Here is a 27,100-nt window from a genome sequence, read left to right on the forward strand (position 1 = left end):
GGCACAGCTGGGGGGCCAGTGCAGTGCTGCTGCATGGCAGTCATCACACTGGTGACACTGTCCCCTCGCATGGGGCACTATCCAGGCTGCGTTCTTCTTTCCAAGCCCTGCAAGCTGCTTAGGGGGCACAGCAAGGCGAGGTGGCCCAGCACAGGGACCAGCCTGGGGGACAGGGGTGAGCTGGAGGGGGACGACTGTACTGGGGCAGTACAGGACACATGCTGGTGCGCTATACTGGGGTCTGAGCTGGGGGGCTGTACTGGGGTGGTGCAGGGCATGTGCGGGTGTGCTATGCTGGGGTCTGAGCTGGGGGGCTGTACTGGGGCAGCGCAGGGCCCATGCTGCCATGCCCCACGGGCAGCGGTGTGGGGAGCACTGGCTGCAGAGGGGGCTCCATTTTTGCTGGGCAAGGAGAAGAGGCGGCCATGGGCCCAGCTCCTCCCCGGCTCCTGCGGGAGCTGATTGGCGCGGGCACTGCTGCCTGCCCCGGGCTGCCTGCATTTGAGCCACTTCCAGAAGCTGACAAACCAGACTGGTTAGAGCCAGGCTCGGCCCCAGCCCAAGGCAGGCAGCAGCTGCCTGCACGGGTGCCTGCCACGCCTGCACCCCTTGCCGGCACAGCAGGCAGTGCCTGGCAGCACCCTGCTCGTTGTCCTCTCCTCTGGACTGTGGCGGGTCAGTTCTACATTGCTGCTGGGGAGGAGGAAGAGGAGAAGGAGGAGGAAGAGGAAGAAGTGGCTGTTGGATGCTCACGGCGATGCCCCGCTTGGGGTGGGCTATCGGTGAGGGTGATGGGCATGTGCCCCGTTTTGGGAGCTCCTGACCCATTGGCCTGGGAGGGGGTCCCAAACTGTGCTGGAGGGATGATGGGACTCTGTGCGGACACCTTCTGGCAAACGTGCTGAAGGCCACCTCCTGCCCTGGGGCAGCACCCCCATCCCGCACCCAGCCCCGAGGGGACTCGGGGGGTGGTGGGTGAGGAGGGCAGCTGTGGAGCAGCCACCCCCATGGAGCCAGCAGCGGGCGAGGAGGCAGAGCCTGGCCCCCAGCCGGTGCAGGCAGCCGGCGGGGAGGGCTGTGCCAGGCAGCAGGGCGAGAGCGAGACTGTGGAGTCAGGGGGCCCCAGGGAGCCGCCCCAGCTCTGTGGAGAGGCGGCCGCCACTACCTGGGGCTGCTGGAACCTGCCACCGGCGGAGGACACAACTGAGCCGCTCCTGCCAGGGCACAACGAGCTGCCTGCCCACGGTGCCTCCCTGCCTGCGGGGCAGGACCCTCCCGCTGCCGCTGCCACCAGCCCCATCTTGCCCTGTGGAGAGAGCCCAGTGCCGCAGAGGGGGTCGTCCAGCCTGGAAAGTGCCTCCAGCTCCATCCTCAGCCTCTCCGGTGAGGAAGAGGATATGTCAAGTGACGAGGAGGTGGCGGCGGCGGCGGCGGTGGCAGAGCCATGCCACGTGCCGGCGGGCAGCGAGGATGAGTGCCCCATCTGCACGGAGCCTTACGACGACCAGCGGCACAAACCAGCCCTGCTCAACTGTAACCATGTGCTGTGCCACGCCTGCCTGCGCGCCATTATGGACACAGCCGCCAGCGCCGAGTTCGGCCGCGTGCGCTGCCCCATCTGCCGCCAGAAGACGCCCATGCTGGAGTGGGAGATCTGCAAACTGCAAGAGGAGCTGCTCCTGCTGCACGCCCAGCCTGGCTCCCCCAGCGCCCTGGCTACCCCCAGGCCCCCCGCCCTGCCGCCCCGGCGTCCAGGCCTCATCGGTGCCCTCGAGCATCGCTTCCAGGTGCGCTTCCACACCAGCCGCATGTTCGGGTGCCTGCCCTGCGTCCGCTACCCACCCTGCCTCATCCGCAGGCTGGGGCAGCTGGAGCATCGCTGCCGCTGCTGCTACCTCGTGGTGCTGGTGCTGCTGCTGGCAGCTGAGATGCTCAGTCTGCTCCTTATCTTCCTTCCCATCGTCCTGATGGTGCTGCTCTTCCTCATCCTCGACAAATAGCGCTGGGTTTGTGCCTCCAGGCTGGGCTATGCATGGGGAGAGGAGCCCGGCTCCCACTTTGCCCCTGGGGCTGATGCTGGGTGGTGATGCCAGCCTGGGAGCAAGCCTATGAACCCAGGTGCCCTGGATACCCTGGCGCTGCCAGTGAGCCCAGAGCGGTTGAGGCAGCAGAGGAGCTGGAGTGGGCAGCCGAGGGAGGTGACCCCTGAGCTGGGCATCGCCTGCATCCCACTGGGCACCAGGTGACACATGACTGCAGCAGTGGAGGGGCAGATGGAGTGGGAACCCTTCCTGCACCGGGGACACATCCCTGGCACGGGGCCAGGAACTGGAGGGGCTCTGCAGGCAGAGCAGGGCTGTGCTGTGGGCTGTGCTGCCCGCGCCTGGGACAGATGGATGGGGTTCACCAGCATGGACTGAAAATACAACTTACAATAGTACCACGGCCATGTCCAGCTGAGTTCAGTGCTTGGTCTGGGCTGAGCAAGTCCCCCTGGGGACCAGCGGTGACACCAAGAGGGGGACAGGGACAGCCGGTGGTCCCCAGCCACCCTGCAAGAGGGTGCCTACCCCCTCCGCGGCACCTTGCAGCCCCAGCTGAGCGGTGCCAGCCCGTGCTCATGCCTTGCCCTGCATGGAGATAAGAGAGCAAACATGGCTCTGTCTGCCAGAGCTCCAGCTGGGCACCATAGGTGGAGGAGCCCACAGTGAGCGTGGCACCGTGGCTGTGCTCACGTTGGACCTGCCCACGGCTGGCGGGGAGCTAGGCCAGCTGCGGCCGGCAGGAATATCTCAGTGGTGAGCAGGATGTGGGCTATGCTTCTTACTTGGCAGCCGGCCTCGTGCGGGGGCTGTGTCCCAGCCAGGCAATGCCTGGGCCATGGCGCAGCTCCTCTGCACCCTTGCTCCCCGACACACTGCAGAGCACGGGGCTGGCAGCTGCTTACTGGGGACACCTGTACCCCCAGGGGAAGGGGACGGACGGGGACAGCTCCAGGCTTTCAGCCACCTTTGGGCTGGTGGTGGGTGGCAGGGAGGTGTCAGACCCCCACAATCCTCCCAAGATCCCATCGGGGGGGTCAGTCTCCTGCGGTCCTGGCACCCATCTTTGCAGCCTGGGATGTGCTGCTCCTTATTTATCGCTGCCAGCCTCCCCTCGGAGCCCTGCTAAAGCTCTATGCAGACCCCATGCCAAATCGCCCCCCTGTGCTGTCACCCCTCTCCATCCCCACCCTGCCCATCCCTGCCGAGGGGCTGGCTGACACTGCCGTGCCCTGTCCCTCCTGCCTGGCCATGCCAGGGTTGTGCAACCGACCGCGTGTCTGTCCTGGCTTTGCCCTTCTCCCCCGGAAATGTGCCACGGGCACCTCCCCAGGGCTGTTGCTGGGGGGGAGACCGTGGGGTACCACCACCCACCAACCCCCTTCCCCTTCCTCCTGCAAAGAGAGCCAGGTTGGTGGGGAGCGAGCAAACGCTCCCCTGCCTGCCCAGCCCTGCAGGAAACCTGTGCCCTTGTGCCCATGGGGGCAGAGATTTGGGCCGTGGGCTTTGCTGGGGCACTCAGGCTGCCCTCAGCATCGGTGCTGCTGTGTGTTGCTCTGGCAAAGTGCCGAGGTGCGGGAGGCAGCGGTAGGAGCAGGGCACCCTGAAACAGGTCAGGCCAGGAGGCAGAGGCAGGTGGGTCCCCCCCAGCCCCCATCACACTGAGGAATATTTATTTATACCAAGTGGAGCAGCTCCGTCAGGAGAAGCGCCAGCTCGGCCCTGGCCAGGGCCATTTTCAGCTAGATGGGGCCCGTGGGAAGCGGAAGGCTCAGACCCCTGGGGGGACCCTGTCACCATGTGGGAGGCCTGGCACATCTCTGCTCTACATTACGTGGGGGGATATAACGGGCTTTTGGGCAAACCAGGCCAGAGCTGTCCCCACGGAGACACAATGGGGCACGATGAACCCTCCAGCACGTCCATGCTCCCCTTGCCGGGTTGCCGGCACCTCTAGGTGCTAAAAGCTGGAGAAGGGCACCTAAATCCCCCCACCAGGGATGGGGTCCTGGGGGGGCTGCAGTGCAGGACTGATCCCAGGGGTGATGCAGGGCTCGGTACTGCCCATGGTGCCCCGGCGTGCAGACAGGGCTGGCCTGTGAGAGCCTGGCTGCAATGTCCGCTCGCAAGGACTCGGTTATATTTAGCACACCGAGATAGTGGCGAGCAGCACGGCGAGTGTGCCGCAGCACGGCAAGGTGGGGCCGGGGGCGGTGAGCCGAGAGCCACGGGAGGCTGCAGCAGGGCTCTGACTGCAGGGCACCATCCCCTGGCACAGCCCCCTCCAAAGCCCCCCCCCCCCAAATCCCTTGCCATCCCTCTGCACCCCCACTAAGCACCGTGCCCCCCCCAGCAGCCATATGCACCCTGTCTCCCTGTTCACACCCCACTGCAGGTCCCAGCACCCTCCTACAGCCCCTCCACGCACACTCCCGTGCAACCCTTATGCACTTTCTCGGCAGGCCCCCAGCTCTCCTTTTCTGCACCCCATTACCCCATTGCAGCACCCCAACCCCTCTCTCCCCCACCATGGACTCCAGCACAGCCCCCCAAATCCAGCCCATATCCCCCCACCCCCTTCACAGCACTTCCTGTCCCCTCCCACAAGTCCCCAACACTCCATTGCACCCCAAATTCTTCATTGCATCTCCCAGCTGCTGGCACCAGGAGGGTGACGTGGTGTCCCCAGACCGGTGATGTGGCTGCCCCATCCCCGCAGGGACGTGCCCACTCGGGGCTCTGCGGAGCCGTATCTCTCTTCTGACTTCTCCCAATGAAGCCTGGCGTGTCCCCAGCCAAGTCCCCAGCCATGCACTGGTGGCAGTGAGGTCATTAGCAGCACAGCCAGCCTCAGGCATGCACTGAGTGTGCCCGGTCTCACCTGCCTGGGCAGGCAAGGGTTGGGGTCAGGGGTCAGGGGGTTGGGGTCAGGCTCAGGCACCCCATCCAGCTCTGGTCAGAGGCATCCCCACCACTTTTGCAACATGACCAGCAGCAGCATCTCCCCTTCCCCATTCAGCCCCCACGCTGGGGACGTGCCAGCACTGTCCCCATCCTGCACCCATGAGAGTGAGGCTGGAGGGACAGCAGCCAGGGGGACAGCACAAAAGCAGTGAGGTGCTGGAAGCAACTCCTGCACCAGAATCCGGCCTTGAATGTGGAGCCGGGGAGTGAGCGGGAGCGGGTACCCATGCCTGCGGGCAGCCCTTGCCTGGATTTAACCCCAAGAAAACTTCCGAGCTCAGCAGTCCCTCCCCATCCATGGGGCCAGTGCTGCCCTGGGGACCTGTCACAGCCTCTTGGGCTCCATGCCACAACCCGTTATCCTCTCATTGCAGGGTTGCACCTCGTTGTGAAAGCTGGGCTCTAGCAGAAGCCGTTGCAAGCAGCTTCCTTTCTGCTGAAATGGCCATTTGGGGTACGTGACTGCCCCGGGTTGAGGTTTTGAGGCTGCGTGTCCCTGAAGAGGGCACAGCCCTGATGCTCAGCCACCTTCTTCCCAGCCTGGCATGGTGCTACCACATAGCCCAGCACAGCCTTCGGCCCCTGCACTGGAGCCAGATCCTCCCCCCTCTCTGCACCAACAGGGAACTGGTCGTCTTGTGCAACCTCCCGGCAGGGTGGCGGGGCAGGGTGGCAGGGCAGGATGGGGACCAGTGCAGCCACACGCATGGGGACCGGCCTTGGCACTGCCCAGGGCTGCCCACCCACCACCATCAGGAGTGCAGAGCTGACCCCAGACCAGCATGGCCCCCAGCACCGACCGGCTGGGCTGCAGGAGCCAGTTTTGGGGAGAACGGCTGGGAAACATCATCCCCTGAGCCCAAACCAGCAGAGAGCTGCCAGTTCCTGGCCCTTCCCACATCTAAAAGGAGAACAATTGGGGAAGGGTCATCCCTAGGAGCCATTTAACCCCCAAAGTCCCCTCTCCCAACATGGGCCAACCTGGACACTGGGAGAGCCCAGAGCTTCATCCCAGCCTGGGACAGATGTTACATCAATGGGGAGATTTTACAACCAGCTTAGCTGGGAACATCTGTGAGCATCTTTGCTCACCCGTGGCCAAATCTGCTTCCACGACAACATCCTGGCCATGCTTCAGCAGCTGGTGGGACTTGGAGTGCTTTGAAAACTCACCTTGGAGGCATGAAAGCTCGGTGTGACCACAGCGGCTGTAGGAGCATTTCAGGGCTTGGGATGCCTGGAGTGACTTTGAAAGACTTTTAATTCACCTGCATCCGCGACTCGAGGGCTGGCACCGCCCCACTATCCCTGTCTCCACGCAGCACACCGGGGGCCCTCTTACAGTGAGCACTCATTTGAGGTTAATAGGGCTGGAAAAATGGGCTGTCACCCAGCACTTACTCCTGAAAGGCCCCATTTCTTCCTTAATTGCAATTCAAAATCAAATTAGCGGTTTTAAATTTACTCTGTGCCCAAGAGGTACCATGAAGGGGGGTAGGAGACACTGTACCCTTCGTCGTTATGTAATAAAAAGGGCAAATTCTTGCTTTGAGGGCAAAATTGCTGCCACCTCTGTCCTGGCTGGCCCATTGCTTTGGTGTCTTTGGGGCCCTGCAGATGGAGGTGCTCATCCTGGATTCAGGATGAGCCTTTGGGATGATGGAGATGCTCATCCTGGATTTCGGGCTGCCCCAGCTTCCCCAAGCAGTCATATCATCAGGCTCACTGGGGGGATGCTGTGACCACCGGGAGCCCCCAGCTCTGCTGTCAGGGCTGCGTGTGCCCCCCACACCCACAAAAGATGGTGGGGATGCAGGTGCACTGTCGGGGAGCCAGGTCATGGCCACTGCATGCTTAGGACTGGGGATGGCACTGGCTGCATTATTGATGCTGTAATTCAGCACCCATGGACTGGGATGTGGTTTTGTTTTCCAGGCATAGAAACACCCCCTGGGGGCGGAACCGGCTGCCAAGGACAAGGGGTTTGCAGCCACCCCACACACCCTGCACCCCCCCAAGGGTGGGGGCTGTCTCCGGGGTTCAGCTGTGAGCCAGGGACATGCTGGTGCTTTGGAAGCAGCTGCTCCACTGTGTCCCATAGCAGAGGGCAGAGACAGCCACTGCTCCCAGAGAAAGGAAATTCAGGGGCCAGCACTGGGCCAGTGGGGCTGTGCCCACACAGAAAGCCTCAGTGTGTGCACACACGCACCCTCCAGCATGCACATGCACGCACACATGCGTGCACAGGCCAGCCTGTGTGCACAGCTTACGTCCTGGGGAACTGCGCTGCCCCAGGAGCGTCCTCCCAGCTGCTTCTGCTGCAAATTTCTGCCTCTCCCAGTTGGAGAGTTGCCATCACGGTGACCCCAGGGTCCATTCGGTGCAGGCAGTGGGTGCTCCCCACTGATGCCATTTGCCGGTGCTGCCGGGTGCATGCCAGGCCCCAGGGCAGTCCCTGTGTGCCGCTGGGGGTGGTGCAGAACATGGTGCATGGCAGGGCCCATGGGTGCATCTGCCTCACCAGAGCAGGGCAGAGGGAGCCCAGCGGTGCCCATGTCCCTGCCTGGTTCCCTTCGCCAGCGGCTGCCACTTGGGCCAGGCTGGCAAATCCTCCCCCCAGTATACCACATCACTTGGGGAGGAATGGGACATCCAACGGGTATTTAAAAGCCCTCAGTGTGGCTGGGGACCCCATGGTGCCCAGCCATGTGCAGTGGGACCAGGGACTGGGCAAGGAGGGGGCACGACGATGTCAGAGCCGAGAGCCAGGGCTGAGGAGGAGGTGTCAGTCCAGGGGAAAGCCCTTCCTCTGGGTATCTCCACCGCAACCTGCCCCACAGACCGAGCGGGGACAGGTCGCAGCATCCCGGCTGGTGTGCAGCCCCATTCCTGCCCGCAGCGACGCGCTCCCCGAGACGCCAGCTCACTATTCGTTCCAATATAATCTTTATTGGGGAGACTGATGGGGGTTAGAACAAGGCCGGGTATAAAACATGATCATCGTCACAACCAGCAGCGGGAGGCATTGGCAGAGCAACACAGAAACGGTATTGGCCCCCGTTCTCCACCGGCAGCGGGGTGGTACCCGGGGCTGTGCCGTTGGCATCGCCTGCTCCCTTGGGATGGGTGGTGGGGGCAGTTCTGCCCCTCTCCCTGGATGGATGCTGGGCTTCGGCAGCGCCGGGGTGTGCTCCTTCCTCCAGGGTGCGGGGCTCTGCAGGGCCCCTCTGGCTTACCCAGCCCCGGTGCCCTGGGACCGGGCAGCATGTGCCCCTGGTGCCGTGGCTGTGCTGGGTTGTGGTGCTCAGCACTGTGGGAGCACCCACAAATTATGGCTTTTTCTTTATTTTTTTAGGGTTTTTTTTTTTGCTTTTTTGGCAGCAAACTTACCACTCCAGGTGCCCTGGAGAAAGCAAGACTGTGCACAGGGGGCTGCCTCTCTGCCAGCCCCTCCGCACAGGGGTCAGAGCAGAGCTGCTGCTCCAGGGGAGGGACCGTGGGCAGGAGCCAGACCTCTGCCCCCCCCTGCCCAGACAAATCCCCTCGCTGGAGCCAGCAATTTGGGGTACCGGACCCCACACTGTCCCCGCGGGCTTCTCATGGGGCATTGGTGTGGGGCCCCGGACGGAGCGGCAGAGAACGGGCACAGCTCAATGCCTTTGTGAACGCGTAGTGGCCTGGGACAGGGCGGCTGGGGACGGACAGGGAAAAACCAAGAATCCTCCAAAATGAGGATAAAGTGGAGCTTTCCTCAAGGGCCTGCGGAGGAAATGGGCCGCGTGTCTGCTCACAACCGAGGGGCCGGTGCGGCGGCTTGGCATGACTAAATCAACTCGGGCGCACGGCAGCTTGGCCACTGAGATGAAAGCTTTGGCAAATAACTTACAGAGAAGGGGCGAGGGGCAGCCGGGGACCTGTCCTCTCTTCCCATGCCAGGCGGGTGACCCAGCACAACACCGTGCACCTCCAGGGCTCCTTGTGCCATTGCCGGTGGCCACAGGACAATGCGGAAGGTGTCGCTCTGGTCGGGACCCAGAGTCCACTCGTGGGAGCCACTGGGAGAGAGGAGGGAGAAGGCGCCCAGGGAAGGAGCACAGCAAGATGCTCGATGCACAGTGGGGACACCCACTGCAGGATGGGGGGGGAGCCAGAGCCCCTGGATGCGCTGGTAGATGTGCTCCCCATCCCAGCGTCCCTCTCCCTGGGCACCACTGGGGTGTAGGGGGCTGCCGCCAGGTTCCAGCATCCCCATCGCCCCCCGCCAGTGCTGGCGAGGTCGCCGGTCCCACGTCCTTGGCCATGGCGAGCATCAGAGCATCCCTGGGCTGTGCCACTGGCAAGGAAGGGACTGGGGACCGGCCATGGCACTGCGCCATCCTCTCCCACCCGCCGGCCGCCCTGCTGCCGGGAGGTGTGGGCAGAGGTGTGGGGCTCACATGATGGTGCAGGAAGACAGCGGGTTTCGGATGTGGCAGGTGCAGGCAGCCCCACAGTACTGGCGAAAGGTCTGGTAGCAGCTGCGGTCGGTGTCGCTGCTCCACTGGACGGGGTTAGCGGCCAGGGCCTCGGCCGGCAGTCTGTTGAGGATACTGGTGTTGACGGCCAGCGCCGCCAGCCCGTAGTCGGTGAAGAGGACGGTCTCCCGCTTGCAGGTGGGGCAGGAGATGAACTTGTACTTGGGGCAGGACTCGTAGAGGATCTGCAGGCACTCCTCGCACACTGAGTGCAGGCAGGAGAGGATGCGGGGCCGCTTGTTGGTGAAGTTGTACATGTGGCCACAGGTGGGGCACTCGAGGGGCTCACAGGGCGTCGAGGGGTGCAGCACGTACTGGTTGACGATCACCTCATCCGATGGCGGCTGCCGGTGGTAGCAGACCTCCGAGCTGCCCTTCCGCTGGCTCTGGTACCCACGCTCTCGCCGCGGCAAGGGGGGAGTCCGGGGCAGCGGCAGGGGGCCGGGGGTGGCATCCAAGGCAGGGATGTCCCCACACGCCTGGTTGACGATGATCTCGGACTCGGAGGGCCACGCGCGCTTGGCCACGAGGGGCGGCTCACGGCGCGGGGCCGGCGCGTAGCGCGGCTGTGAGGCCTGCAGCTCCGAAAACTTCTCTGGGTGGATGATTTTCATCGCCTCCATTTTAATGATGACCTGTTGCCCTTTCAGACACGACATGAGTATCGTTTTCACATTACTGTCCACTGCTCTGGGGTCTCCAAGGGACGCCTGCATGAGGCTAAAACATGCCGGCAGCCTGCTGAGCTTTCAATCTCGGTCTGGCCGCGCAACAGGAGCACGGGGAGCCGCTGCTGGTGCGGGAGAGCATCCTGGGGAGACGGGGCAGCACCAGTGGGCCCCGCACCCCTCTTCTCCGGCCAGCCCCAAGGGTGCTGGGTGCAAGGCTGGGGCGGGTGGGGGAAGGCAGGGCTCACAGCAGCATCCTGCCTGCCTTGGAGGATGCTTTTGGGTGGGCGATCAAAGTGTCAGCTCCCCACAGAGCCTCACCAGGACATTAACGTGACATTGGCCGTCACTTGGCAGCCCCCCTCTTCGTCTTCACTGGCTCTTCCAGTGCCGGATCAGCTGCAGTCAGGAATGGTAAATTGGGGATCGTGGCACCGGGTGCTGCCCAGGGCAGGTGAGTATGGGGGGGGTCTTGCAGGAACCAATGGTAGACCCCACCTCTGCCTGGCCTTTATTCCTGTTTACGCGCCGTGGGATCCTCGTGGCGCTGAAGAATGTGTTTGCAAATTCCTTTGCTCTGACTTCCCGGCTCTCCCACTTGCTGTCACTGGCAGCTCCCGCGGGGCAGGGGTTCAGGGAGCATCCCGTGCCAGAGGGCAGCTCACCTTGGGTGGTGCCGGGGCTGCCACGTGCCTTGTATCCTCCGTTCCCAGCACCTCTGTCCCCAGCTCAGCTTCGTGCTTGCTGGAAATGAAAAGCAAGAGGGGGTTGGATCCAAGGCTCTTCACGGATCTACTGGCTGCCAGCACTCCCTCGGGCTGTGTGCCCGCCTGCATCCCAGCAATTTGGCAATTGAGGCCTGCAGGTCCTGTCCATCCACCTGGGTGTTTGGGCCGGAGGAAGTGGGAGCAGGCAGGTATTTCCCCCCAGGCATCTCCTCAGTGGCCCCAAGCGTGGGGTCCCGGGTCCCCCCTGTGCCCTGGGGATTGAGAGGGCAGGTCCCCCTTTGTCCCACTGGGATGCAGGGCCCCTCCTGGGGGGGCTCCCCCACCGACCTGCCTCTGCTTAGGGTTTTCTCTCACGTTTAGCCACTCCTCTGCTTGGCAGATCTATTTTTACCTCCATCGCTTGCTCCTGATCTGTCCCTGGTTTTATCCCTCCCTCCAGCTTCCTCTCCCCCTTCCCAGCTCCCTGCCGTTGTCCTGGGGCTGCTGGAGAGGCCAGGCCATGTTTGGGGGCAGGAGATGGGGGCCAGGTAGCCAGACCGTGGCCATTTTCTCCCTCAGCAGCCCCAGCAACAGCCTGTCTCTCCTCCGAGAAGGGCGAAGGCGCTCTCCTCCATCACGCTGCAAATCCTGTTAGATGGATGCCTGCTCCTGCCGAGCCCTGCCAGGCCTGACGGAGGGGGCCCGAGGGGGCCATCTGGTTGAGCAGCAGCCTTTGAGGATGGCTAGAAGCCATGGAGGGGGTTCAGCCCTGGATGCCCGACAGCCGTGGGAGGCTGGATCCCTGCCCGGCCTCAGTGGGGGTGTCCCCGGGGGCCATGCCCTGGTGGCACTGGGGTCCTGCAAGTGTCCTGCAAGCATCCTGCGATGCCTGCCCTGGGGAGAGACGCCTCGCATTCTGCATCCCCCATCATGGGCCCACATCCTGAACCCCGCAAGCAGCATATATCCCCCCCCGCTCCAGCGCACAGCAGCAGCCCCGGGGGCTCTCTGCCCGCAGGTCTCACGCAGACACTCACCCGCAGCATACCGACAGGCACGGCCATCCGTGCGGCCAGGCAGCCACCGCGCACAGCCACCACGTTTCCACGTTCACGCCGTCACACCCCTTGATGCACAGCCTTGGCGCAGCACCCCGCCGTACCCCGCATCCCCACCACCCCTAGGGCGACACAGCCCTCCCCAGCACGCCCCCCCCCCCCCCCCGACACACAGCACCCACTCCCCGGCGACCTCCCACCGCAATCCCCAGCCCCATGCGCCCCTGCCCCACGCCGCGCTGGCTCGCTCGCAGCCCAGCGGTGCGCACGCACACCCCCGCACACCCACCCACCCACGCGCACACCCCCACCCCACCCCCACGCCCCCACACGTCCTCACCCCCGCAGGGTGATGCCCCCCGGGCAGCCCGGCCGTAAGGACGGTCGGTGCCGGTCGTTACCTGCGTTGGCCCGCCGTGCCTCGGACGGGGGATCCCGGTGCGGCCGCGTCCCCAGTTTAGCCTCCAGAGCCCCGCTCCGTCCCCGGGAAAGGTTCGGAGGCCCGAGCGGCTAAAGGTTATCTGAAAGGCAGAGGGATGCGGGCGCTGCCCGGGCGGAGGGCCGGCTCCCCGAGGATGCTGCCGGGTCTCCGCCGCCTCTCCCGGCCGGGCCGTGGCTCCCGCTCCCGCTTCCCACGGCCCCGCCGCCTGCTCCGGCAGCTTCCCCGCCGGCGCGGGGAGGGCACCGGGCACAAAGGCAGGGCTGTCGGCGCCGGGATCCCGCCGGGCTCCTCCGGCTCCGGATGCTCCGCGGGGACCAGCGGCCGGGGGGAGGCGGCAGGTAGCGCCGCAGCCGCCGCCGGGGAGGCACCTTCCGCCCGCCCCGCGGCTCCGCTCTCCCTCCCCCGGCTCCCCCGCCGCCTCCTCCGGCCGCGGAGCCCCCGCTCCGCGCCGGGCTGATGCAACACTCCCCGGCCGACAGCGCAGGCTGCCTGCCTTGGGGGGGCGGGGGGGCTGCAGCTGGGGCACCCCCCTTTTCCCCCCCGTCCGGCAGGTGCAGGCGTGCAGGCAGGCAGGCGGGCTCCGTCCCCGCTGTCCCGCGGGGCTCGGCGGGCGCGGGCGCTGCCTGCGCGCTCCCGCTCCGCTGCCGCCCGGCGCCCGCAGTGCCGCCGCAGTGGTGCAGCCGGCTCACATTTCTCTCGCTCAGCAGCGCCGGGGCCCGCCGGCCGCAGAGCCCGACGCCCCGCACACACACGCACACGCACACGCACACCCCCCCCCGCACAGACACCCCCCCCGCCGGGCCCTGCCCCGCCGCCGCCGCCGCCGCCCCGCTGCGGCTCCGCTCCCTTCCTGCCCCGGCCCGCCGCGGCCCCGCTCCTTCTCCAACACCCCCCGCCCCCGGCACTACCCCCGGCCGGGTCCCTGCGAGGTGTTTCGGAGGGGCCTGCAGTGACTCAGCATCCGCCGCTGGAAATGGCTCGGCGGCGCCGGCTGGGGACAGGGGGATGCTGCTCCGGGGGCAGCGATTTTGGGTCCAGCATCAGGGAGCGTGTGGCAGCGGGGAGAGGGGCCCCTGCCAGCAGCCCCCACGCCTTTCGGGGCTGGGGAAAGGCTGTAACACCGGTAATGTCCCCCCACTGCCGAATTAGAGCCAAGCACACCACCGTGTCCCAAGGGACGCCTGGGACCCCCACTGCCAGGCCTGACCCCGACCCACAGCCACCCCTGTGGGAGCAGAGCAGAGCTCCCCCCCCCCCGCCGGAGGTCAAAACCTGACTGAGCGTCCCAGTCCCTGCTGAGCTCTAGGGAGGGGGGGAGAAGGCCACAGAGTCTCGCTGTCCCTGGGGGATTTGGTGGGCTCAGCATGGCATGCAGGGGGTCACACCACCACTGGGTACCAGCAATGCCGTCAGGTCCCTGGGGAGCACTGGGGGGCACTGTGCATTGCTGGGGTCCTGCTGTTGTGACCCCCTTTAGTGGCACAGACAGACATGAGCCCGTGGGCTGGGGACACCCCACATTGTGCCCTGGGAGGATGACTCCTGGCCTGTACTTCCTGGCTCCTGCTGTGCCCTGGCAGATGTTAGGGGCTGGGCTGCCCTTTCCCCCTGCCATGGGAGCCTCCACTGTGGAGTGTCCATGGGCAGGCAGCCAAAATGGGCAGCCAGCCTCACGTGGAGCCCCCCAACTCCTCAGCTGCACTCGAACCCAGAGCTCACAGCCGACCCCTCCCCAGCGACCATGACCCAGGCATGTGAACACCTGAACCCAAAACTACTCCAGCCCACCCTGGCTGGGGCAGGGTGCCGGTGGGGGCTCACTGGGCTCCTTTGGGTGCTGCTGAGGTTTCCATGCTCGTGTCACCCACTGCCACCTTCAAGCTCTTTATACTCCTCAGTTGGGCCCAGGATTTTGCCTGGATTTTGACGCCTTCCCCCTGAAGGTTACCCTGGCCAGACCCGCTTGCTGGTCCTCCAGCCTTGCTGCAGCAAAGACCTGGCCACCGCTCACCCCTGTAACAAGGGGTCTGTGGAGGCCTGGAGCCACGCTGTGAACGTACAGCCACATTGTGCTTGCGCCATCGCTGTCCCTGGCCCCTCCATCAGTGGGATGGACACAGAAGCTGGAGCTCACGTATTTCACTGAACAGCTCTGCATTCCCACTGTCAGCCCAGAGGAAAGCTCAGCTCCATCAGGCATTATGAATCCCATGATTATGATCCAACCATCCACACAATGATGCTAAAAATCTCCCCCAGATGCCTGGCCTGGAGAAGATGACCAAACCCACCTGGTCCAGAGGGATCCCCCGCCACCCCAAAGGCTAAGCCACACTCCATCCTTGGGCTGGACTGACCTTAGAGTGTGGCTTCCCCATGGGGACCATGCAGCTTCACCCACCAGCTGCCTCCGCCTGGAAATCCATGCTCCCCTGTTGCCAATGTTAGCAGTTGTATTTTTAATCTTCTAGTTTCTTGTTGGATAAGGGATTTTGTAACGACTTTGCCTCTAGTCCCTCTGAGTGTAATTCTTTGATCTACTCACCTGCTGAAATCAGTGTGAGGCTGCTGCTCTCTGGCACCCTAACAGTGCTAAACAGGGATTCCCTTAATCTTCCCCATCCTCTCTGTGTCAGTTTTTGCTTACTTTCCTGCTAATGCTTCTAGTTGCAGATAGCAAGAACCGATATATTATGCTTGAACTCACAGAGCAAAGGAAATTGCAGGAAGTGAGTGAGCACGAGCCATTTTCTTTTATTAATTCATATGGCATCCCCATGCTGACCCAGCTACACAGTGTTATTACACTGCTATTCCGTGAGTTGAGCAATAGCTCTATTTAAAAATAATCATAAATGATATCAGGTATCTTTTTTGCTGAACAAGAGTGTGTTTGTGCCAAGATGCTGGGGATCCTTGTGTTGCCCCAATGGCGCTGCTAGTCTCTGCTTCGTGCGCTCAATGGACATGGCACTGGATCCTCCCCATCCCAGCACAGCAGCACTTCTCAGCCTCTTCTCCACCTATTCAGGTACTTGTGAAGCAGTTTGCAGCCCAAGCCAAAGCCTGGCACTTCTTTTTCTCCTAGAGCTTGCATTAGGCTTGATGGGGTCCTTGGTGGCAAGTGCCACTGGTTAAGTCTTGTGCAAGAGGCTTTGGCCCCAAGTTTTCATCCCAACATGTGAGTGCTCAGTGAGGCTTGCAGAGCTCTCCCAGGTTTGCTTTTGGAGATGCAGAGTTTCCCTTTTCTCTGCTGAGTTGGTTCTCCAAGCTCTCCGCTTTCCACCCCAAACCCCAAATAATCTCATCCTTCAAAGCCCAGACCCTTCATCTCTGGCCGAGCCTGGGCGGCAGCCCTCTCAAGTACAGTCCCTACCAAATCCCAGCCCCCATGGCCAGCTCTAACGTTCGCCTTTGGGTCTGGCCATACTCTTACTCCTGGGTTTAACACCTAACTTTGTCACATATACCTATGTGTTGCATTATCTTTCATAAAAATCTATTGTATCGTGTGTTACCATAATTGTACATCTTTATGCTGCATGTTGATATTCTTAGCATGTCTTCTGAGCTGTGGTGATGTGATACAGCATGCTTTTCCGGGTTTTAAAGTCAGCACTGATTTATTTTACCATTTTGTGAGACCTTTCCAGCAAGCCAAGCATGCCCTGGGTTCAGAGGGAGCTCCTTAGCTCAAGTGTACCCGCTGTTCCCCGTGTCTGGCTTCCAGCTCTACTCGGACAGACATGCAGGAGTGGCTTTGCCAGTGGGTTCACTTCGTGCCACCCAGAAGAACAAAGTTTTGCTTTTTGTAATCAAGTGGTTACTTGTTGTAATCAAGTTAGTGTTCATCCTGCTGGGACCACCCTGTGTGCAACCACAGCTTATTTCTGCAAAACTCATTACTTTCCAATGTCACAAATGGATCATTTCTAAACCTTTGCTTTACAGATGCATTGAGAGATGTAATGCTGCTGGCCAGTCTCTGCTGCAATTCCGCTGAGATGAACGGTGATGCCAGAAGATAATTTGACCCTGAATTTCTTCCTCATCTTCCTCATCATCTGCATCAGCCATCATCGGCTGCATGCATCATCCAGCTGCACGCCCAGGATTTTATTGCCCTTCTGGATTTATAATGCCTGTGGAGAAAGACCCGTTCTAACAGGATGGCTCCTTCCTTGCTTGGTGCTGACCCTGCGCTGTGATGACACGTGTGTCTGCTTTCCACTTGACCTGACTGAGCCAGCAGCTCTGGCTGTGCCAAGCCTTCCTGCCCCACATCCCAGATCCCATCTACAGAGTGCACACCTGGAATTGCGCTTTGCTGTCCATGCTTCTGGCGGCAGCACCTGGGGTGCTTTTGCAGTGACTCACACCACTTTTATTTACTGTTTGCTGCTCTCATTACAGAGTTCGTTTGACCAGGTCCTGCACACATCAACAGCTCTTTCCAAAATCCAGCCTGTTTCTTGCAATGATCTTGTTTTGTGCTGGTGAATCACTCATCACACAGATAATTCACCCACAAAAAATGAGCTCATCTTCAGCTTTCCAGAGAGCAGCTTTATCGGCAGGTCTGTAGTGGGTCAGGCACTGGCACCAGCGCCTGCCTGGCTGCTCTGCCGTGCTGGAAGGACGTCCCAGCCCGGCGTAGCTGGGAGAGATGCAGCTGCGGTATCCATGCTCCACGTTAAGTCTTTTCATCCTCCATGCTCCATTGTGCCATGCTCCATCCCTCTGGGATTGTCTCTCCTTCCAGGGTAGAGCATCAAGAGAAGGCCCCCCAAGTGCCACAATCGCCACCCTCCCAGCCTGAGAGCCTCCAGGCCTGGATGAGGTGGCATCAGCCCCCACAAGAGCCCAGTGCAGACACCAACAGAAGAGGAAAGCAGGGTGGCTCTCACACCATGCATCTGCCACACAGCTCCACCAAAACTATGGCAGAAGTTGTCTCCAGCTCCTGGGATGTGCAGCTTGCCCAGGCAGAGCAAACACCATTTTGAAGGAAGGATGCTATTAAAAAATCTGCCAAGAAACCAGCAGAATTGCTTGTTGTCAGCTGGTTGCTTAAGGATGCAACCAGCTGCTGCAGAGCTGGTTGCTCTGGTTGCTGTTTGAAGCAGCAGAAGTGTGTGGGTTGTTGGTGGTTAGGACCTGACCACTGATGCTCTTGCAGTACAGTCCTAACACATTGATGGGGGTTTGGCTGTGGTCATTTCTAGGCTTGCAGCCCTCTACAGAGACTCCACCATGAGAAAAATGGTGCTCAGAAGATCTGCAAAAGTGCTCTTCCATGTGCTACCACACACAAACCTTGAGATTATGGGAATTATAAGCTCCACGGCATGACAGATCTACACACATGGTAGTATGGCCAGCTTGAAGGTTATGGATGTTCCTAAAGCCCCAACAGATCCCAAGGGGTATAATCATTATTTTTACTATTCTTTCAGTTTAGTGATTACTACTATGGCCATTTCTGGAAGCCCTTGGTGTGAAGTGGGTGCCCACCTTGCTGGTGCCGCACCGATGGCAGGAGGGCAGGGAGGAGGAGGAGGGATGCGCGTGGGCTGGGGGGAGGTCAAGGCAGCAGGGCCAGAGAGACCATCTCCTCTCTCCTCAGATACGGTGACCTTCATTCCCCTCCCCACCAGCTCCCTGCCTGCAGACCTGGGGTTGCTCAGCTGCCAGAAGGCAAGACTCATGGAAAATTTATTGCTCTCCACAGTTATCTCATGGGAGGAGGGAGAGAGGATGAGGATCAATAGCCACAAGCTAGGATGTGGTAAATTCCAGCTGTATTTCCCTATAGCTATGTAGGGAAAAGCTTTTTCACTTGGAGGGTCAAACACTGGACTGGGGTGCAGAGATGTGGTGGGATCTCCAGCCTTGGAAACGTTCAAAGCTGCCCTGCACGAGGTCCAGAGCAACATGCTGGCCGTGCTTTGAGCAGGGGGTTGGACTTAGCTATGGGAGTGGGACCAGCCACAGTCCCCATGGGGCAAGTGGGGCCCCCTGCTCCCATCAGAGCCCCCTTCTTCATCTGCGGGCTGCAACTCTCCCAGCCCTGTGTGTGCACAGTCCCACAGACTCCCAAGGCAAGGAGGATTGTACGTCTTGCTGGTGACCCCACAGCACCGCAGTCACCTCAGAAACTCACTTCTGGTCCTGCAGTGCTACCAGGGGCTGATGGGGAGATCTGGAGCTCCCTGGGGCTGCTGGCTCAGGCAGGGGGTGACCACAAAGACCCAGAGCTGCATTTCAGGGGCAAGAGGGTGCAAGGAAGAACCATGTGCTTTAGAAAACACCTTGCACCCAAGCAAAATGGGACAAGGGATGGCCTAGAAATAGAAATGGCAGCTCTGCAGTAACCTTCCCCCTTCCCATCCAGCCCAGCTGATGCTGGGTTTAACAAAGCCCAAGGGATCTGAGGCTCACTAGAAACCAGAGCATGTACCAGAGCTGGGATACAGCTGCTGTTCCCAGCCCTCCTTGGCCAGGTTGGGCGGGTGCAGGGCTGGTGGAGCAGCTCTGGTGCCGGCGATGCTGGGGCTGAGGCAGACGCCTTGTAATTGTGGTGACATTTAAGGTTTGCTTTGCTGGCTCCCTGGGAGAGCCTGGCGCTGCCTGCACTTGTAACCTGACAGCGCTGCTCACCAGGATGCAGCGGCGAGACACAAACTGGGTCAGGGAGAAGGAGGTGGCAAGGCGGCTGCGTGTGCCTTTGAGATGCCTGTCAGCAGCACAGTGGGGCAAGGTGGTCCTGGCATGGGTGAAGAGGTGCCCAAGCTCCTGCTTGTCCCTCCTGGGTGCTGCCTCAGGTGGGGGCACGGCTCCAAAGAGCAGCCCAGCACTGAACAAGCAATTTGATTTTGCAGCAGAATGTCAGCTTTTTCAGGAAAAATTCCCTGAATGAAGTGGATGGGACCCACCAAGCCCTGCCTGGCTTCCTGGCTGCTGCCACCCCTTGCTCTGAACACAGCCTTGCACACAAGGCCATGGCCATGCCTGCGGGTGGTGGGATCTTGCTGTCCCAATGTGGCCGGCCCAGGGTTCCCGGCAGGACCTGGGGGCACAAAGTGCTCCCCCATCCCTGCTCCCAGCAGCTGGCAACAGCCCCAGGTCTCCTGCTATCCCTTCTGCTCAGCTTGGGCAACCGATGCTCTTATATGGAGCACCACGGCTGTATTTCTAGATCAGCTGGGTGAATTTGAGTGTTGACCCAAGGCTTTTGTTTCCCCTGCATGCCTGTCACCCTGCTGGGGAGTTGTGTGGGTGCACGGCCAGGAGTTGCCCCAGCACAGCTCCTGCTCCGGCACAGCAGCTTCCTGCGGCACAGCAGCTACCAGGTGCATGGGGGCCGCCGGAGCAGGTGTTCCTTCGCTGTGGTTTGTGCACGGGGAGCTGAGACGGTGCTTGCTCTGAGCATGTGGCAGGGAGAGCTTCAGCTGGGGGAAGAGCAGTAGCTTGCAGACCTGGGGAAGGGTGGTTGGGGGGAGGAGGCACGAGAAAACGCGAGAGCTGGTGAGCTCCCCAGCATCGCCTAGGGTGGAAGCTGGGAGCCTTGTAGAGCCAGCCCATGGCAGACGGTCCGTGGGAGGGGGCTGCATCCTGCGGGGCATGGACAGTGTGCTGTACCAGCCACTGGGGAGGTTTCCCGGGGCTGCCAGCATCATCTGGCCTTGGGGTTTCCATCACCTCTTTTCTCTCCCTGATTTCTTCAGTCCTCCAAGGACCTAGCCAATATATTTGGTGTCAGGAGCCATCCTGGGATGCTACAGAAGGACCTCCTGGCCTGTCTTTCCCCACTGCTCCCTCCAGAGAGGACACACAGCCTGGTGCCTTGGCTGGAGGGGAAACCTGGGAAGGAGGGGGTTGCCACAGCCCAGTGCAGGCTGCAGAGAAGCGAGTGGTCACACTGGAGACAGCTCCATCCTCTGTGTGACATGGGAAGATGAGGTCTTTCCATGTAATGGACACCAGTGCTCCATACTGGAAGGGGACCTGGCACGCCCAGACTGCTGGGAGAGCCATCGGGGTGCCATCGAGGACTGTGCTGTGTCCCCAGGACAGGACAGGGGTAACCAGAAAGACTTGTACCACCGTGAGCCACGTCCTTGTCTGCTGGGGGCACGTGTGAGTTTGGGGGGGGGAGAGAAGCTGTGCAGGGTGCTGAGCACCCACACAGCCCCCAGGATGCTCTGGAGCTGTCACGGTCCTATGGATGGGGAAGAAGGTGCAGTTTTGGGTGCAGGCTTGGGGATGAGGGCCGTCTCCCAGCAAGGCAGAAGGGGTCTCTGGGGAGCCCCCTACCTGCCAGGGCTCACCCAGGCCCTGGCTTTCTGCAGGACCCTGATCTACGCACAGGGCTTTGGGGCCAGCAGAGCTGCAGAGGAGGCTCTGCACCAGCGCAGGGGCTGCCTGCCCGGCGGCTGCCCACGTGCCAGAGCTAAGCTGCCAGGCTGCGCGAGCCCAGCGCTCGCATCCCTCGGCAGCATGACAGATACAAATGGGAGCAGACAGGCCGGCTCGAGTGGTAAAGATCAAACCCCAGGAGCCCGGGGCTGCTGTCAGTGCAAGATGGGCTGCTCGGAGCCATCCCGGGAGTGGCAGCCCCATTGCTCGCCCTGCCTGGTGATGCCCCTGCTAAAGTGCTGTGTCCCCACATGGCTGCAGCGTGGTGCTGCTGGCAGAGCATGGGCAGGAGCCTGCCGGGGGGGCTGCTCATGCTGCCTCCACGCTGCCTCCACACTGCAGTGATCACCATGGCAGGGGCTGGCCACGGCTCAGGACCATGCCATGGGGAGAGGATACGGGGTGTTGCCTGCCCTGGATTTCAGATCCGGGGGGATGTACAAGCCACTGCCAGGGTGCAGGAATAAATGGCCCCAGTCCTTCTGCTGGGCTCTGCCGATGGGGGTGTTCCTGTGCCCAGCACCTCCCCAGAGGCTGCGCCCCAGCTTCTCTGCAGGCTCAGGAGGGCAGAGGGGAAGGCAGCTCCAAAGCACGGCCCTGCTGGGAACTGCTGTGGAAAGTCCCCCTTCGTGGGGCCGCACAGCTGCCCCAGCCTGCGTCGGTGGGTGGAAACTTCAACCGCTGGCCCCAGGCTCTTGCCGAGCCAGCGGCTGTGGGAGGACGGTGCCACTGTGGTAGCACGTGGGTCATGGCTTGCAGGAAGCCTGCACCCACGCTCCTGGGGAGCGAGGCAGGGAGAGCACCCTGCACTGTTGGGGCAGGACAGGCAGCACCCACCAAGGCGAGTTGAAGGAGCACAGGCAGATGTCAGTGGCACAGGGCTGGCACCCCAGGAGCTGCAGGTCCAGGCACAGCTTCCTCATCCTCTTCCAGCCCCAAAGAGGTTTGAAGAGAGCCCTGGGATCCAACATGGGCCCCAAACACCTGGATTTTGCACAACCCAGGAAGCCAGCAGCCATTGCCCCGGTGCCTACATCCCACTGGGCCAGAGGTGGTTCTTTCTGGGCAGCAGCGCTGCTGCCACTGGCATGGAGCAGGAGGGACAAGGGTCTGTGGTGCAGCCGGGGAGCAAGGAGAGGCCATGGCTAATTGGGATAATTGCTAAAGCAGGCGAGGGGCGAGCAGGGAGGGAGGCGGTGAACAAGGAGCCGTTGTGCACAGGCGGCCCAGGCACGCGGCCCCGGCTCCAGCCAGCAGTGAGAGCCAAACAAACAGGGACTGTTTGAAGCGAGGGAGGACAAGCAGACGGCAGGACAGAAACCAGACCTCTGCTGGGAGAGAGCCGGAGCCAAGGGCTTAGCTGGGAGCTGGGTGCTGTGCAGGGTGTGCCTGCTGCCCGTGGGGAGACCATCCTCGGACTGCCACAGCAAAGACGGTGCCATCCCTGCTCCATCCCTGGGGCAGGGGCCAAAGGGGGAGGATGGCAGAGTGCTGGGGATGCTGTGGGCCAGGAGACAGGTAACAGCCCTTCTGCTGCAGCCATCCCCGGGACTGGAAACTTTGAATCACAGAAAAATAGCAGGAAATCAGCCCCTTGTCCTAAAAAAAAACATCAGCAGGTATAGTTGCCTAGCAAGACCTCCATGCGGTTGCAGCACAGAGGAAGCTGCGGCATTGCCTAGCGCGGCTGTTTGCAGCAAAAGCAAAAGCGGTGCCTGCAGGGAGCCCGCTGAGAGGTGGGTGCCAGCAGGTGCCCCCGCTTCGGCCCGGCTTCTTCCTTCGCAAGAAGAAGTGACATTTGAGGAGGGAAAACTGTGGCCAAGCACGTGAGCTGCACAAGCAGGTGCCCCCAGATGGGGCTCTTACAACCAGTTTTCCAGGTCTCTGCATGCAAGCAAGTGTTTAGCCTTGGAAGGCATCCCCGGCTGTTTGCTGCTGCCTGGCTCTGAGCAGGCAGCTGCAGATTATGGCCTGTTGGACACAAATCCCACAGCACTGATGTGCCATGGGTGCTGGGCTGAGGTTGGCAATGGGTGAATTGCTCTTCCCAAAGTCCCCATGCAATAGCACGGAACCACCTCGCACCACCCCTGTCCCCGTGGCACGTTACAGATGAGGATGCATGAGCACCCAGGGTGTGGAGGGGGACATCTCCTCCATGCTGGCCAGATGCTCTGCCTGAGCGGGGATTCTGCATGTGGGTAGGACAGAGCTGGCAGGGGAGATTTTGGCACTGGTGTCAACCAAAGTGGCCCAGCTCCGTGCTTGCCTCCTGCTTGCTTACACATTTGGTGGCAGCTCTGTGCAGGGACAGCCACTGGCTCCTGGTCCAAAGCCCATTGGGAACAGCCCACCCTCAGCCCCAAAGCGCTCAGATGCTGGGAGGAGACGGGAAGGACTTGCCCCGGGCCAGGAAATCCTTGCTTTCTCCTCCAGCTGGGCCACAGTGGGCAGCCACAATGCACGCTTCCCCCACGCCACTGCCAAGCCCCGACATGACCCGGCGGCCGGCTGGGCTGGGGAGCCGCAGGGGAGAGGGACGGAGGGTGAGTGTGGGACGGCGATAAGGAAACCAGCTCCTCTCCCGGTTCCTGCGGCCGGTGCGAACCCAGAAAGAGGCAGGCAGCAGGCCAGACGCCGGCCGACTCGTGCAATGCTGGTTCCGGCTGTGCCAGCCTAGCCACTGGATTATTTACCTGACTCATTAGCCTTGAGGAATGCAGCATCCCCCCACCAGGGCAGAGCAGAGCTTAAACCAGAAAGGCTTTGGGCTCTGCAGCCGCAGCTTTAACATCCCCCATGTATGTGGATGGCATACAGCATAAGCTTGGAGGAGCCCAAATGCACCAGGTGTTGCAAATGCACCTCTGCAGCGTCCTCACCTCTCCCACAGGCACACGGGTGAACCAGGCAGGCAGATGGGTGCCCAGCACCCATGCACACCACATGTGCACGTATGCCCCAGCTGTGCAAAGCACCTGCTGTGTTTTGCACATCCCCGCGGTGCCGCCAGCATCCCTGTCCCCCACTCACAGGCCTGCGGGGTGGCTGAAATGTCACATCAGGAGAGCACAACATGTGCAGGACAGAGCTGGCAACAGATCCTGTCAGATCTGGGGAGCTGTCAACCCTTTCAGGGGATGTGCTTTTGCTGCAGGGTGAGCACCAGAGCCTCAGGGAGTTTTGCAGAGAAGCCTGCGCTGCCCCTTGGTACAGAGCTGAATCCCAGGAGCCGGTGTCAAAGGCAGGATTGGGCCTGCTGCAGGACAGGTGCATGGCCCCGACCTCCCCCGGTGCGTGCAGCCCATGTGCTGACCCAAGTGATGGGACACATTGTGGCACCGTAGGCAATCCTTCCCATCGAGCAGCTTTTGCAGGTGATTTCCAGGCTCCATTTTGGCTTTAAAAGCTGCCGCCATCCTTTGAGACACATTGCTTTCCCTAAGAAAGAACCAAGAACTGAGAAAACTCATTGCGTGCCACAGGCAGACTACCTGGAGACAAGCAGTGCAGGGCTGCGACTCTGCACATGGGCACTGGGCACATGTGGGTGCCAAGGGCCTGTGCAATGGGGCACGGCTGTGGGGCTCCAGGTTGCATGCCCACACCAGGCTGTGCCCACATGCTACACTGAAGGGCAGGTTCAGCCCTGGGACCCACCGGATGGGATGCTGAGCACAGGCTGCCAGCCTGGCCCGGGGGGCAGGAGCTGAATTTTGTACCATGCTGGAGTTTCGCTACCCAGGTGCTGGAAATGGGGCTGTGCTGCTGAAGGGCATGGAACACAAACTCCTATAGCTGCCATGAGGCCCCAGACCACCCACTCCTGGCAGCTTTGTCCCCGTGAGCTGGTCTGTGCTCCCTACATCACATCACCCCCTCAGAGATGCATGACCGGTCCCCTCCATGCCCGTAGCCCCCAGTGCCTCTTCCCCACTCGCCAGGTGCCCAGCTGAGCCCCTGTGCTTGGTGGCACCGACCCCATGGGGTTCCCCTTACAGATGCTTACCCCACTAATGCCTCCTGCTCCCTGGGCCACCCCGTGGCCCTTCCCTCCATAACCCCCCAGCCTCGCTCTGCTTTTTAATGAGGAGGCAGCTGAGAATTAAGGCAAACACCTTGGAGAAGACATCGCACAGCAGAGGGGCCCACGGAGGGAGCCCTATAATGTCCCAAAAGAAATCATCCCATCCATCTGGCTTTGTTTCACACAGCCTGAATTTGTCATAGAATCATTTAGGTTGGAAAAGACCTTCAAGATCATCGAGTCCAACCATCAACCATGCCCACTAAACCATTTGGTGTTTGGCTTCCCATTACTGCACTGGCCCAACTCATCCCTGTGCCCTTTTCACACACTGACCACCTACGAGCTCTCCTCAGCTTCAAAAAAGTCTTCAGTCCCACCAAGGTTTGGTGAGAAGCCACCATCTGCGTTGGGGGGTCTCCCTGAGCTGCTCCCCCAGCTGGTTGCAAAACCTTTCCCTCTAGAAAACGCTGCTCTACCTCATCCTGTTACCGATGGGCTGGAAAGAACATCACCACCCTCCTGTGCCTGTGCCATGGCACTGCGTCTCCCCAGGAGCCAAAGGGAAATATTCAGCAAACACGACCTGTCCATGAGTTTTTGTGTCCTGGTGACTGGGAGAGCCCCTGGGAGGAGCTGGGGAAGCTTCACCAACCCTGATGCTGCATGCGTTCCAGTTCCCCAGAGGAAGGATGCCCAGTAGTGGGATGTGCCTGCGGCTTTCTGGTTTGTTTTTTTAAACAAATTAATGCCCTTTTTGCTGTGTGTGAAGCACCAGCAAATTGAGGCATCCTGTGAGATCTCTGTAGTTACTGGTATCCTGCAAAAAATCCTAAAAGCTTGTGTTCAGTCACGCAGGATCCAGGGGCTGTGGGTACCCTGCCATGGTACTGCTGTGAAGACCCAAGATCTTTTATGGATGGCTATTGCAGGAATTGCTGAGCCCAGCACTTTCCTCCTGGCTGGATGTCCCATGGTTGGGGATGGTCCCCTGCAGCACCCAGACCTGCCATCAGCTGCCCATGCAGGGAACCTGGCCCCCGGCCCCCTCCATGGGGCTGCCCCCTCAGTTTTGGGCTGCTGGGAAGTGGTAGGGACTGCAGGCGAGCTCATGGGTCCATTAAAAAAAAAAAGAAAGCAAAAGGTTGGCTTTTTCTCCTGTTTCTCCTGGTTTTCTCAGGCTCCTCCTCAAATCACAGAGGTTGTCTCCTGGGCTAAACGGAGCCAGAGCACCTTCCTCTGGAAGCACTGTGGCATCTCATGAGGACCTCCCTCTTCATTACCTCTTCTAGCACAGGGCATTGCCTGGGTGGGCACCAAGCTTTCGGTTGGTTTTTTTCTGTTGAATTTTTTTTTTTCCCCTGCAAACAATTGCAGGAAATTAGGCTGGTTTTAAGCAACAAATAGTGACGCATGAGTTCAGCTCCTCCATTTACTCAAGGAGTGCACAGCTCTGAATCGCCTGCCGGATCCCAGCTCAGCAAGTCCCACACAGGACAACTCCAAAACAGCAGCTTGGGCTCCGGTGCAGCAGGTTTTCCATGTGAGGATTCTCCATCACCTATAAACCCTCCAAGAATCCATGCAAGACTGCCAGACGTGGCTCTCGGAGCTCAATTTGGAGTTGTATCTTGCTAAGAAATTAAATATTTGAACTTCAGGCTCCAGATGAGGGGTTGCTGCTCCTGGACTGGCAGCAACTCTCCCTGGCTGGGGCTGCGCTGCCACAGCTCTGCCCCATCACCTGCACCGGACGGACAAATGCTGAACAACTCTGCCGTGCCCAAACTTCCCTCTGTGGCTCCAGCAGGATGGGGGGACAAGGAGTAGGGAGTGATGCTTTCCAATGCTGAAAAGGGCAGATTTAGGTTTTCATTCCCTGAATCTACCTCCTGGTGAATAACACTGAATTTGAAGGACTTACTTACCTCCATCTGCACAGACTGCAGGAGTCCTGGGGAGGGGGGCTGGTGCCCATCATCCCCCGCCAGCAGGGAAAGGTGAGCCCTGAGTCACCTCCTGTCCGTGCGGTGCAGCCTGGTGCTGGGCTGTCTGTCCTGTCTGTCTGGGGGCAGGACGATCCTCAGTGCCTGGGGGCCCAGAGCTGCACGGATGCAGGTCTGCCTGATGCTGTGATGCTCTGCAGCCAATGAAGGATGGTGATGGGCACAGCTCCTGGGGCATTGCCAGAGCAGCCAGGGCAGCCAGTGCCAGTGTCTTAACCTCCCTGAGTGCGTTTGCTGGCTGTGTGTGACGACAA

The 27,100-nt window shown here is 61.0% G+C and overlaps 2 protein-coding genes across 3 annotated transcripts; one reads left to right on the forward strand and one right to left on the reverse strand.

Moving 5' to 3' along the window:
* Positions 1–320: 320 nt before the first annotated feature.
* LOC138682113 (ring finger protein-like) lies at positions 321–6,551 on the forward strand. The gene has a single exon (XM_069771796.1). The coding sequence runs from the start codon at positions 1,008–1,010 to the stop codon at positions 1,998–2,000; it is 993 nt and encodes a 330-aa protein (XP_069627897.1). The 5' UTR covers positions 321–1,007; the 3' UTR covers positions 2,001–6,551.
* Positions 6,552–7,935: 1,384 nt separating this feature from the next.
* Positions 7,936–13,172, reverse strand: RNF208 (ring finger protein 208). Of its 2 annotated transcripts, none has more exons than XM_069770517.1 (2): positions 12,355–13,172; positions 7,936–10,932 (listed from the first exon to the last, which is right to left on the reverse strand). In XM_069770517.1, exon 2 carries the CDS (start codon positions 10,234–10,236, stop codon positions 9,439–9,441), a length of 798 nt encoding a protein of 265 aa, XP_069626618.1. In that variant the 5' UTR covers positions 10,237–10,932; positions 12,355–13,172; the 3' UTR covers positions 7,936–9,438. The 2 variants fall into 2 exon arrangements, with proteins under 2 accessions (XP_069626618.1, XP_069626619.1); XM_069770518.1 differs by lacking the exon at positions 12,355–13,172 and adding an exon at positions 11,933–12,068.
* Between the last annotated feature and the right edge of the window lie 13,928 nt (positions 13,173–27,100).

Source organism: Haliaeetus albicilla, chromosome 26 (assembly GCF_947461875.1).
Source record: "Haliaeetus albicilla chromosome 26, bHalAlb1.1, whole genome shotgun sequence".
NCBI lineage: Eukaryota > Metazoa > Chordata > Aves > Accipitriformes > Accipitridae > Haliaeetus > Haliaeetus albicilla.

Bases quoted from the DNA above. Each gene is read 5' to 3' on its own strand.
- RNF208 (XM_069770517.1), bottom strand. From the start codon at position 10,236: ATGCAGGCGTCCCTTGGAGACCCCAGAGCAGTGGACAGTAATGTGAAA.
- LOC138682113 (XM_069771796.1), top strand. From the start codon at position 1,008: ATGGAGCCAGCAGCGGGCGAGGAGGCAGAGCCTGGCCCCCAGCCGGTG.